Raw genomic sequence first — 12,895 nt, 5'->3', positions numbered from 1 at the left:
AAGAACACTTGATTAAAAATGGCCAAGTTTCCTTCATCACCATATTGAATGACTGATTTGGTATTTGTGCAAGTCTTACACGTGTTTAACACACGTAGTTCACTTACGAACATCTGCAGAAAGAATGGGTACATTGATTTTCTCACATGCAACATGCACTTGTCAAGGATTGGTTCAGATGTCCTATGTGACACATTTGGGCCAATCAGACATGTGCATGTTGCTCACGAGGCAGAAAGCAGCACGCCCTCACTAACTGCTCCAGTTTCACGAATACAGCACTGGTCATAAAATCAAAATTCTACAGATTGTTTTCTACAGCTCAGCTGTTACCATTGGTCCTTCAAATGCACTGACAGCCAGACCTTCCAGTACTGTCTGATACTGGCCCTGGGTCTGCCGCCGCCCTGTAATCTTGGATCAAAACACTATATCCACATAAAACTAGCTGCCTCTCTAGAGACCACATACTATACACATAAAGAACATTATGATTGATCTTCACAAAAAAAGTCTCATTTTGATCCCTACATTATTGGAAATTAAGTACGTACATAATACCCTGACGGCAGAAATAGGCAATATCTTCACGGTCATGCTTCCCCTCCCCGATCCCCACCCTTCATACTGAACCTGTATCAATTGTCCATTCTCTCAGTCGGCAGTACCGTGGGGTGGTCTGGAAGGGGGAACGCAGTAATGCTTTATGGCTTTTGGAAGGTAAAATCGGGGGGCGGGGTGCTACGTGGTAAGGGAGGCGGGGGCAATCTTGCGCAGGAGCTTGTTGAGCGCAACAATCTTCTCCTCCAGCAGGAAGTTCTTTTTCTCAGCACTCTTCTGACGTGTCTCCGTCACCTGCAGGGCCTTCATGAGCTGCGAGTTCTCCACATACAGGTCCTTCAGCAGCAGGTCCGACTTGGCGTTCCTTGCAAGCTGAAACGGGGAACGGGAACAGACTGGAGTTAGGAGGAGAAGCCTTTGGAAGGTCTTCTTCTGGTCTGCTGCTAATACTTAGGTAATTACACTTAAGTACAACCCTGACTCAAATGGTATGGTTCCTATCTCACTCAAGCAACAGTTTAAGACATACAGCAGTTGAGGTTATTGTTTTAGATAGAGATTTCTGTCATAGTTAAATGAATATCTGGTGAAATAACTGGTGAAAACTTAACACAAGCCATTGCAGAGCATGGATGCTGGCTGTTTATATAAAAAGGCGGCTCTGGTCTGTATTCCAAAGCCAGCAGATCACCAAAGTCCTGCATGATAGGTTTCATATTATGATTCGATTACATCAGAAAGGTTTTTAGATAAATGACCTGTATTTTTCAGTAGTAACCTGCAAGAGGCCGTTATAAGAACACCAGTAGACTACCTGCTCCTTCAGCTGGTTGACCTTCTCTTGCAGGATCATGCGGAGGTTCTTCAGTTTGGCCTCCACTTCCTCCAACTTCTCTTCCATGCAGTTCATGGATTTCTCATACTGCTCCTAAACACACACATGGATTAAACCAGAGATACTTTGGCTTCTTTTAACAACACATGAGGAGGACACCCGATTTACGCCCATCCATCACTGTTCCGTGATCAGTGCAGATTCATTGCATTTTCATAGTTTTATGCTGCTCTCACTTCTGCCCCCTGTCCCATAAAGACATGTCTCCCTGTGTATCAGCGCCGGCCCCCAGCTCAGCGCAATGGCTCGATTCTGTCAAACGGTGCCTCTCCACTCAGGACACCTCCCCTGCTGTCTGACGCGGTTAGCACAAAGGAAATGGCTGACTGCGTGTTCACTCACTCAGAAACGCTGCCAGTCTGGCTTAAAACTGACAGGACAGAGTCCCATTTAAGGATCTATATTAAGTAATCTTTAATTGCCCAAGCGTGCTCTCCCTTCAGGGAAACAGGCAATACGTGTCCTATTTTGGGGCCACAGTTTGTGCACCCCTACCTGTCAGTGTGCATACATGCAGAGAGGAAAAGTAGATGTCACAGTGAGAATATATAGAAGAGCTAATGTGCCTGCCAGTGTGTGTATGCATGGATGGGCTACAGTAAATGCCCGTGTGTATATATGGAAGGGAGCTGTAGTACCTGCTAGTGCGCTATTGCGCAGATGTATGGAGGGACGGTGGTACCTCCCTGTGTGTGTGTGTGTCTGTCTGTGCGTGTATATGAGGAGATATATGAGGATATATATAGACAGGGGCTGTAGTACCTGCTGCAGGATCATCTGAGTGCTGGCCTGCTGGGCCTGGGTGCGGAGCTGCTCCTCGAGCTGCTGCCCACGCCGCTGCTCCTCTGCCAGCTGAGCCTGGAGGTGGGCGAGCTGCTCCCTGGAACCCAGGCCCGCCTGCTCCCTCAGCTGCTGCACCTCGCGGGTGTGCTGGGACTGCACCAGCGTGAGGGCCGTGTTGGCCTGCAGCAGCTGCACCGGCAGACATGCAAACAGAGCCTTACCACTGCATTCCATCCCTATGGTCCGATTTGGTCAATTTCACCAAAGGTAATCCTGCCTCTAGTAATCCTGCCTCTAATACTCATTATAGGACAGAAAAATGACTAATCTGACAATACAAGACTACAGAAATGTTACATACATACATAATTAAGGTAGTAGAAATAAGGTATAAGGTATAATAAGGTAGTGACCAAAGAACCAGGTTCCAAGCCTATGTTGTATACGTCTGCCAAGTACTTGTCTGTGGCATGCCAGACTTTAAATGTTATAGTCAGTCGGTATAGAAAAACTGCTCTAGTACAGTGTTTCTCAATCCTACTCCTGGAGGCCCACTGTCCTGCGTATCATCTATCCTTGCTGCTTGATTAAGTCGGGTGTGCTCAGCTAATCAAAAGTGCCACTGATAAGTTCAGTCGAGTAGGTAGAGCAAGGACAGCTAGAAGATATGCAGGACAGTGGGCCTCCAGGAGTAAGATAAAGAAACACTGCACTAGTAGATACAATTTTTGTCTGTGCAGAAGTTGATCAGGCTAGCATGGTCGTGGCCTTACCTGGTCCTCAGCTTCCAGCCTGGCTGTCTCAAGATGTGCCTGTTTGTTCTTCAGTGTCAGGCACTCCTGGGTCACTCTCTGAACCTCAATCTGCTGGACCTGTAGCTGGTCCACCTGGGGAAGAGAGGGGGCGTCACGTGTAGTTACCACACGTCTCCCACACCAAACCTGCTGTACTGGTATTTCCTTCCATTCACACCTTGATTACATTCTCAATAACACTAACAATTGAGCATTTAAATACAGGCCACGTGCATGTGTATGTATACGTACGTGTGTGTGTGTGTGTGTGTGTGTGTGTGTGTGTGTGTGTGTGTGTGTGTGTGTGTGTGTGCGTGTGTGTGTGTGTGTGCGTGTGTGTGTGTGTGTGTGTGTGCGTGTGTGTGTGTGTGTGCGCACGCGCATGTGTGCGCGCATGTGTGCGAGGGCGTGTGTATATGTATGCACACACAGGGGTAGACATAATGGAAATACCAAATGCAAAAATAACCAAAATTTTGAAGTAATTAAATTACAGTTAAAAAGGAGTCTACACATACATTTTAGATTAATGTCAATAAATTCTACCCATATGTTTCTGCTGCAAAAACAACTCAAAGCAAAGTCATGATGCTTTATGAGTTTTTAAATCAACATGACAGGTGCAACATTTGGAGAGAGTTCAAACAGCTGGTGCCCAAATTGCATGTGCAGAATACATTATTAAGGGGAAGTGTCAAAAGTCATGATGATATACAGTAAACAAGGACAAACTACATCAAAGAAACAGTGGTTGCAAGTCTAAGCCCACCAACAGGGATAGACAGACATGTGATAGCATAGTTCCTAAGAACCACAAAACAATGGCCTGAAAATCACCACTGAACCATATCTACACCTCTGTGACCCAGTCTCAACAAAAACTGTACGCAGCAAGCTGGACAGAGTTGATCATCATCAATTTCAGATTCAATTCAATCCCACTCTCTGGCAGGATATACTGTGCCAAGTATTCGCAAAGACGTCTTAATGCGGTCAGCGCCAGGAGCAAACCTGATCAATACCAAGCTTAGGACATACACACTGTGCTCCACTTCAATACAAATGTTCAAAGAATAAAAAATTTCAAGGTACAACATCAGTCTTAATTGATCTGAGAATTACTGAGAGCTGCTGCACATTGCATCACCTTTCAAAGCAGAGTTCCCTTTTCTCCCCGTAGGGCGTGTTACCTTGTGGAGCAGCTCCTGGTTTTGGGACCGCAGGCTCTGGCACTCCTCCTGGAGGGCCTGGATCCTCTCCTCTTCCTGGTGCCGCTGGGCCTGCATCAGCTGCTCCTTCTCCCGCCGAAGCTTCCCCAGGCTGGCCTCCAGCTCCTGGATCTGAACCCAGGGTAACGGCATTAGGAGCAGACGGGCGCTAGTGGAAAACTGGATGACTCAGTGTGCAGACTGGTGCACTTGCCAAACAGCGTGTAGCTTACATTATCGAACAGCAAGCTAACTACTCTACAGCAAGAGCCAGTTCTTGATATCACCTTGGAAACCATGTCCAGCAGTTCTCTGCCATACCTCCCTTCCACGTATTGCTTCATGCAGGCAAATCCACCCATAAATGTTATCGTTCCTGGTTCATGCTGTTTGCTCTCCACTACAGTAAACATCTGTAAGCGCAGTCTTCATTTATGAGGTGCCATGCTACAGAAAGCCACACAAATTCCCTGCTTGGCCATAACTATCAAAAGAGGCCATACAGAACCTCTTCTCCAAGACAGCGGCAACAGACTAGCACTGATTTTAACCCACAACATGCTGGTAACCAGTTCAGTGCCTCCAACTACACAGACTCCTTTTACAAAACCGTGAATCGGTAGAGCCGAGCTCACCCCAAGGCCAAAAAGGGAACAGTGCAGCAATGTTATTTTTGCTAATAAAGAAAGGACAGAACCAAAACAATCCAGCTTTGATAGGTCTGTAAACTAATCTGCTAAAATCCTATTTCTCAATAATCACGTTCTCTGCCATTGCCAACTTCTTGTGAAAGTTTTCCCTGACCTGGTTATAAGGTCACCACCAAGCCACCATTCTCACTCATGTCACATGGCTACCTTGTCCTGAGCCTCCTGCAGCATCCGCTGGTTGGCAGTCACTTCCTGGGCATGGAGACCTTTTTCCACATTGGCTGTTTGGAGCCGAGACTGAAGCTTCTCTGTCTGTATGCTGAGGGAGGACAGTGACTCCTGCAGCTGCTCCATCTGAGACGTAGTGCGCACACACACACACACACACACACACACACACACACACACACACACACACACACACACACACACACACGTACGTGAGGATCTCTCATCTCATGCAACACAGTATCAATAGATAGAGCTCCATTTTAACAGGGTTGTAAGGTGGTTCTACAAGAAGACTCACAGACTTAAAGCTCAGGGAAAGTTTGGTTGGACACACAAGCAGTAATAAATCAGGCCAGTAAAGTCAAATGTATACATTGTGCAAACATTACAAACTTGTACAGCTTCTCTGGAGTTTACTTCAGAGAACAGGGCTTGGTGCCTTTTAAGTGCTAGCACATTTAACAGTACAGCCATGAGGGAGGTGCATCAGGCCTGGTGGAGGGCACATATCCTAGCACGGTGACCTAGCTGGTGCCTCACCTTCTGCACTCTCTCGTCTGCCTCTTTCACCAGCCTCTGCTTGTCCTGCTCCAGCCACTGGTGCTTCAGGGTCAGGCTGGTAAGCTCCGCCTCCACATCCGTCAAGCGCTGCAGCTACAGGGCAAAATGACACGAATGACAGGCTCACTGCCACTTACATCCTCTTTAGGGGATGTTCTGGATGGACACAATGTCTCAATTCAACCCAAAGCCAGTGTGGGGACAATTCTCAGTTCCCCCATTTCCACATTTGCCTTTCAGCAGAATGAAACTCCTGTTTACAGTGAATTGCTGAGGCCATACATGAAACTGGCACATGGCAACGCAAGTGTTTTTCATTTGGACTGAGGTCCGCTGAGAACGGGATGCCAGGAGTAGTTTCTACAGGGCAGCGGTCCAGCCGATTAAGGAAAGAGTGGAATTAGCTCAGTTAAGAGGATATTTATTTGAATCAAGTGGTTCATGGCTCTTGGAGAACAAAAAACCCAGTCAGTGGGACCTTCAGCACAAACATGGGGCCATTGAAATGTTTAGGTACTTCGGCAGACATTAGGGTCTTGAAGGTTGTTATGGTAACATAAGAGATAAAGTTCAAAGCTGTGCTGTACATGTACATGTCAGTGTGTGTAGTGTGTGTCTGCGTGTGAGTATATGCATGTATGTGTGAATCTGGGTGTGTGCATATGTGCACATATGCATTTCTATGTGTGTGTGGGTGTATGTAGTGTGTGTGTAGCTGTGGCAAGTGCTATGGTGTGTGTCTGCGTGGGTGCACGTGTGTGAGAGCTCCGTACCTTCTCCTTGGCAGTGCGCAGCTCCGTCTCCAGCAGCTCCCTCTCCCGCTGCCAGGATGCCTGCAGCTGCAGCTGCTCCCGCTCCTGCCTGCTGGCGGCCTCCTGGAGCTGCCGCGCCTCCGAGGCCCCTTCCTCCTGCTCCCGCGTCAGCTGCGACAGCCGCTCCGTCAGCAGCTGCACCGCCCCCTGGTCGGCGCGGAGACGGGCGCTCAGCTCCGCGTTCTCTCCACTCAGCCGCAGGTTCCGAGCGCTCAGCTCCAGAACCTCCTCCCGGTACTTGGTGTTCTGCAGGGGGGGAGCACGATATTAAGCAAAAGGCACGATCTCTTTCCCAAATAGGTCAACTGTGTCATTCCAGGGGTCTCCAAACCCAAATTAGTAGCGTGTTTCAGGGTTCCCAAAGATAAATTTGAACAAACACCAGTGTGTTTAGACTGAGTTTGCACAACCTTCCACTGATAAAATTCTAAAAGCCTGTTATTACCAATTTCACCAGTAGTCGCTGATACCTCTGCCAAAAAATGGAGAGGTATTCTGGAATTAGTCTTATAAACACAACAAGTGAGTCAATTTGATCTACCCACCAATTCTTTTTTCAGCATAGGCAGCTCAGATTCCGAGTTGTCTGCCATCCTGCAGATTTTGAAGTTCCTTTAAATAGCCCATTACTTCAGTAAAGACACTGAGAAAATGTCCACTTGAATCCATTGTGCCTAGACTAATTCCTTCAATAAAGGGCACTGAGGTTAAAACTCCCTCACTGGCACTCCAGAGTTTATATCAAAATAAGAGTCACCCCAAATCTCTGTGACAAATTAAATCCTTTGATTCAAACCCTGTGACTACACAACTGAAAGTCTTCAAAAGCTGCTTCTTCTGTGTAAAATGAGCTTTTCCGTTTCGTCTCCACAATGTCACCAGTATAGCAGTGGTATAGCAATTACAGGAGTAGAGGTGGGTGATGATGTTACACATTGAAATCCACTTGCCTCTTTGTAAACCTTCTCCACTTCCTCTCGGTTCTTCTCATGTTCCTTGTCCAGCTCTTCCAGTTTCTTTCTAAACAACGAAAAATTAATTGATAAAGAAATAACGAATGACTATATAGTTTCCCTATAGCTGAAGCGGTAAATTTGTAACACCTCATGCCTAGACTGACAAACATGAGACATGTGTAATGTCTTGTGTAGAAAGGCCACATGCTTGTCGACTTGAGTTCAGAACTACACCACGAGTTATACAGGCATATAAGATGTTATATAGGGGTTATATAAGAGTTCTGGCATCATATCAGCTGTGACAGCAGATTGTACAACCCACCTGCCAACATAAAATTTCTTTTAAAAAGGTGGGCATGGATACAAAGTGCTTTGTAAAGAGGCAGCAACAGAGCACTGGCCCAAAGTGGAGTTACCTTCTGAGTGAGGAAATCTCTCCACCCGTAACACACAAAAAGCCAAGACTATTGAGCTTACTTCTTCCTGTCGACTTCTTCCTCAAGCCTCTGCACATCTTGCTGCAACAAAGCAATCCTGTCCTTCAGTGCAGTGTTCTCAGTAGTGACCTCATCAAGCTGCGTTCTGGAAATTAAGAAACAAGACCAACAGTGACCACCTGCTGCAGTGACTGTAGTGCTATAAGAGTTTTGTCGTTACATTAGTATTCATTAACGCAAATCAGTTCCATTATGTTCCCATTTTTATCTTCCATTTGCATTCTATACCATTATAATAATTTAAAAATTCATTGAGATAGACAGCAATATTATTTTGGATCACATTTGTAAATTTCTTTCAACCTGCAAAAGAAACAACTTTTCTTACATTCCCTGGCACACTGCAAACCTATATGTATACTGGAGCAAATGCACATGCAAAACATTTGGCGATCAGCGTTTTCAAAATTAAAGATTAGTTTTCCATGCACAATCAATGCAAATTAGTTGGCTAAAATGAAATTCCAGGCACAAGTACCACAAATGCAGTTATTCACAAAAAAGCCATGCATTTTGGGAAAAAAAGCATTTCTCAACTCAGTTACGGAGATGCAACGAAGGGTTAAAACGCCTCGGACATCTCCTGTTTGACACGCGTTAAAACGGCTGCAGAAGTGCAGTGGAGGGTGAGTGATTCAGAGGAGCCATTCGCTTCTCATTCCATCAGTTAGTTGCATAACAGTTACCTCAGAAAGAGCAAGGCAAGGCGCAGTGAAAATTAGTCTTTCAGTCTGTGTGTATTTTTTTTTTTTGGCTGCCCATCGCAGGGCCGATATCTTGATTAAAGCAGGTGCGGGTTAGTCGTTCTTTTTTTTGTTCCAGCTACCAGCCAGCGAGTCACAAACCTTTGCGGACTGGCCTGGTCCATCACTGCCTCCAGAGTCACCACCAGCTGCTCCATCTCCAGCAGCTGGTCCTTCATCCTGCTCTTCTCCCGATGAAACTCCTCCTCCACCCTGCGCGCATCTGCCTGGGCGTCCGCCAATGCCTGCTGAAGCTGATTGGTGGAGTTCTCACTTTTATCTCTAAGGGCGGACAGTTCTTCCTCTTTGGACTCCAGCTGGGCGGTCAGCTGATTGATTTGTCTCACATGGTCTACAGAGAGATCTTCATTGCTCTCTAGCAGAGCTGTCCTGGATTCTTCCGTCATCCTCAGCTGATCCAGGGCTTTGGTCTTCATCTCCAGCTGAGACCGAAGCTCCAGCACCACTTCTTCACTCTGCCTCAGGAGCTGGTGCAGGTCCTGAACGTTCTCCCTCAGCTTGGCCGATTCAGCCTCCATCTCCATGATCTGGCAGGACAGCTGGTCCGAGAGCCGGGAGTAGCGGGCGTTCTCCTCAGCCAGGCGCCTCCTCTCTTCCCTCTCTGTGTCCAGAGTGGACGAGGACTGCCTGGCCTTGCCCTCCTCCTCTCTCAAGGCATCCTGGAAGCTTTGTGCCTTCCTCCTCGCATGGTCCAGATCTTCTGCTTGGCTCTCAAACTGTGTCTGTAACCGCTCGAGCGCGCTACCTTGGCTCTCCAGCTCCTCCAGCAGCTTGGATTTGTCTGCCTCTAAGGATTTTAGTACAGCAGCCTGCAGGAGAAGTTCCTCCTCCTTGCGTTTCAAATTCTCACAAACTTCCACAGACTCTTTCCTCAAAAGATCCAGCTCTTCCTCTTTTGCTTGGACTTGCGTTTGCTGCTGGACAAAAGCTGTGGACAGATGGCTACAGTTGCCCTGGACCATGTCCTTTTCCTTCCGGAGGGTCTCAAATTCGGCCTGCACACTACTCACCTCCAGCCTCAGCTGTGATTGCTCGCAGATGAGCTTGCGTTCTCTGTCATTCATCTTCTCTAGCTCCTGCTCCTTGGTGTGCAGATCTGTGGTCAGCTGCCGGATTAGGGCCTGCTGTGACCTCAAAGATGCCGTGCAGTCCTCCAGCTGGGCGCATGTCTCCTCTAGCTCCACCTCCAGCTGCACACATGTCTCCTCTAGTTTAGCCTCCTGCTGGACATGGCTCTTTAGCTCCGCCTCCATCTGGGCACATTTCTCCTCTAGCTCCGCCTCCATCTGGGCATATTTCTCCTCTAGCTCCGCCTCCATCTGGGCATGTTTCTCCTCTAGCTCCGCCCCCACGCGTGACTCCGCCCCCCTTGCCTGTGCAGTCAGGCTGCGTATCTGCTCCCTCAGCAGCCGGACCTCCTCCTCGTGCTCCTCCTCCATGCGCTTCCTCTCCAGGGCGGCGCTGCTGCAGATGCGGGCCTGCTCCTCGGCCGTCCGCTCGGCGCTGCGCAGCCGCTCCCTGCGGCTCTCCGACAGGAGCTCCAGCTCCCGCGCCTCCCACTCTCGCAGGTGCTGCTCCGCCTGCTCCTGCAGCAGGGCCTGCCGGGCCTCCGCATGCTGAGCCTCCATCTGGAGCTGCCTCTGCTCTGCCTCCTCCCTAAGGGCACCACACACGCATGTATACACAGAGGCAGCGTTGCCATGGGAACAGGGGGCAAGGCCACTCCTCAGTTACACTCAGTGTCATGATTGCATAGTCTGTCCAGCATGTTTGTTAAAGGTGATGGGTTTTAGTATGGAACAAGGCTTAGGGGTGGAATTAACTCAATTATGTAATATACATCCTTGAAAAAAGTAACCTGAAGAATGAGAGCTCACTCTTGAGAATGAGTGAGTGTTGAGTGTTAACATCTGTAGCCCTCCAACTCTAATTGTCAACAACATGAGGAATAAACATTTCAATGCCAAACCAGATTTTCCTTACTTCCTTCAGCAATTCTCTGACACAACACTGTTACATTTTTGCCTGCTGAGACCAACAGCTGTGATTGCGAGTTGGGTCAAACCTGCAAACGCAATGGATGATCAAGTTGGTAGCAGGTCCATTACCCACACGTGCCCTGCCCATTACCTTCCCTTGAGACAGGGTACCTCCCCACCCACCTGACGCGCTGCACCTCCTGGTCCATCTTCAGCTTCAGCTCCGCCTCCAGCTGGTCCCTCTCCGAGGTGAGCCGCTGCACCAGGTTGGAGATCTCGCGGGCGTAGTTCTGCTCCATCTCCGCCCTCTCCCGCTGGACGCGGCGCTCCTGATCGGGGCCCCAGGCCCCGGCCTGCAGCTGGGCCTGCAGCTCGGACACCCGCTCCTGCAGCCGCCCGGCCCGCTCCTCCGCCTGGGCCTTCTGCTCCTCCAGCTCGCTGATCTCCATCTTGAAGTCCTGGGAGATGTCCTTGCGCTCCAGCTCCATGTTGCGCCGCATCAGCTCCAGGCTGCGCTCGTAGAAGTTCACCTGCAGAGGGGGTTTAGGAGGGCGTGGGAGGGTGAAGTCAAGGCGTTTAAACAGCCGGCTCCAGCGTAGCCAGTCATTGGGGATCCAACCTAGTTGCAAAATTTGCAATGCAATTATAACACTTTCAGTACATTGTGGAATAGCAGCAGGGACTTAAACCCCCAAGTGGGAAATGACTGCTGATGTGCAGGTTGAGTAGGGAAACAAGCAGGGGCCCAGCTGCGTAATGGAGCCAATTAAAATGCATTTAGGTCTATTATTATAAAATTTAATATTAAACTCATTAATCCCTGGGAAACTTTTGCTGGAATGAGCCAACCACGTGTGCCATGAATAATGTGGTTCCTATTTATGTCCAACCAAATGGTTTAATTTGGTCATTGGTTAGTTTCATTTTTAAATTCATGCCTTCCACTCCTAAAGAATTAAAAATACGAGATCGATCCAAGGCAGCCTGTAATGAAGCTGAGCATGTGAGGTAATGCAAGCAAATGTAAATTGCCCTTATGGAAAAACAATGCTATGACGTAAACAAAACTAAAATACCTGCAACTCACGCCCTGGGGGGATGAGACAGTTCATTTGTGTTTCAGCCTTTCCCTTCCTAGTCTCTGTTGCCTAGAGTGTAGGCGAGGGGGCGTGGCGGCAGTGTCATACCTTGGTTTCCAGCTGGATCTTCAAGTCCTGCACCTCCTGGCTGTGCTTCTCCTTCAGCTGCTCCACAGCCAGTTCTGTCTCGATGCTCATGTTGCCTGAGAGGGCCTCCAGGGAGCCCAGGCCTGAGGAGAAACCAGGCCGAACCACCAGGATTTAATGTGCGATTTATCACGCTGGAGCTCAACATTTCTCAGAGATATTGTGTGTGTCTGTCTGCCTGTGTCTGTGTGTCTATGTGTGTGTGTTTGTGTGTGAGTGTGTTTTGGGAGGTCGGGGAAGTTAAGGATTGTTGCCGAGCCATTCTTACCATTTTTATCTGCCACCTGGAGCTTTTTCCTGGCGAGTGGAGAGGTACTCTTCTTCATCTCAGGGTCATCTACAGTACGTGAGCAAAACGGGAAAGAGCCTGACTCAAAGAAACACACTGTCAAAATGTCTGCAGTTCCTGAGCAAGAGTGAGGTATGAGGAGAGAGAGAGACAGACAGAGAGCAAGTGAGTGTGAAAGTGGGCGGGTATGAGAACAACTGTTAGTGAGAGAGGGAGGGAGATAAGGCAGAGGAATCTAGAGAGAGAGGAAAAGGCAAACAGAAGGAAAGTAAGGAGAGGCAGAACGAGATTCAGAGGCAGAGGGAGACAGGGAATCAGATAGGCAGAGAAACGTAGTCAGGGAGAAGGAGTTACCAGAATCCGACTCTGTGGTTAGCGCTCGTCGGCTGGACCAGGTGTGGGCGAACATACTGTCCCGTGACCGCCTGGACCTCCGCCCCGCCCCCTGGCTCTTTAGCATCTCCAGCTCAGAATTCAACTCGTCATTCCTGTCCCGGAGTTCCTGTGACACGAATATCACAGGATCATGTAGCGTTAAACACAAATTGCCCACGGTCTCACTATATGGCAAGAGTCACCAGAGCTCGCCCATACACACAAAGACCACAGGACCATGTAGCATCAAAACATGATTCACCCATGATCTCACAATGTGTCAAAAGGCACCATAGGTCTTTTTTGCCCCC

The 12,895-nt window shown here is 48.5% G+C and overlaps 1 protein-coding gene across 1 annotated transcript in view; it reads right to left on the bottom strand.

Annotated features, from left to right (window-relative positions):
• Nucleotides 1-645: 645 nt before the first annotated feature.
• The window catches only part of ninl (ninein-like), a 31,078-nt gene continuing 18,828 nt past the window's right edge, over nt 646-12,895 (bottom strand). The window contains exons 14-28 of the mRNA XM_036546738.1: nt 12,564-12,711; nt 12,189-12,257; nt 11,882-12,003; nt 10,878-11,224; nt 8,797-10,371; nt 7,932-8,036; nt 7,446-7,515; nt 6,457-6,741; nt 5,663-5,776; nt 5,099-5,245; nt 4,224-4,373; nt 3,013-3,126; nt 2,219-2,428; nt 1,376-1,489; nt 646-933 (exon numbers count right to left, since the gene is read on the bottom strand). Coding sequence (XP_036402631.1) covers nt 742-933; nt 1,376-1,489; nt 2,219-2,428; nt 3,013-3,126; nt 4,224-4,373; nt 5,099-5,245; nt 5,663-5,776; nt 6,457-6,741; nt 7,446-7,515; nt 7,932-8,036; nt 8,797-10,371; nt 10,878-11,224; nt 11,882-12,003; nt 12,189-12,257; nt 12,564-12,711 — 3,762 coding nt within the window. The 3' untranslated portion in view covers nt 646-741. The remainder of the gene's footprint in view (nt 934-1,375; nt 1,490-2,218; nt 2,429-3,012; nt 3,127-4,223; nt 4,374-5,098; nt 5,246-5,662; nt 5,777-6,456; nt 6,742-7,445; nt 7,516-7,931; nt 8,037-8,796; nt 10,372-10,877; nt 11,225-11,881; nt 12,004-12,188; nt 12,258-12,563; nt 12,712-12,895) is intronic.

This window comes from Megalops cyprinoides, chromosome 15, assembly GCF_013368585.1.
Source record: "Megalops cyprinoides isolate fMegCyp1 chromosome 15, fMegCyp1.pri, whole genome shotgun sequence".
Lineage (NCBI taxonomy): Eukaryota > Metazoa > Chordata > Actinopteri > Elopiformes > Megalopidae > Megalops > Megalops cyprinoides.
Note: the sequence above shows the minus strand (reverse complement) of the source record. Positions and strands in the feature narration are given on the sequence as shown.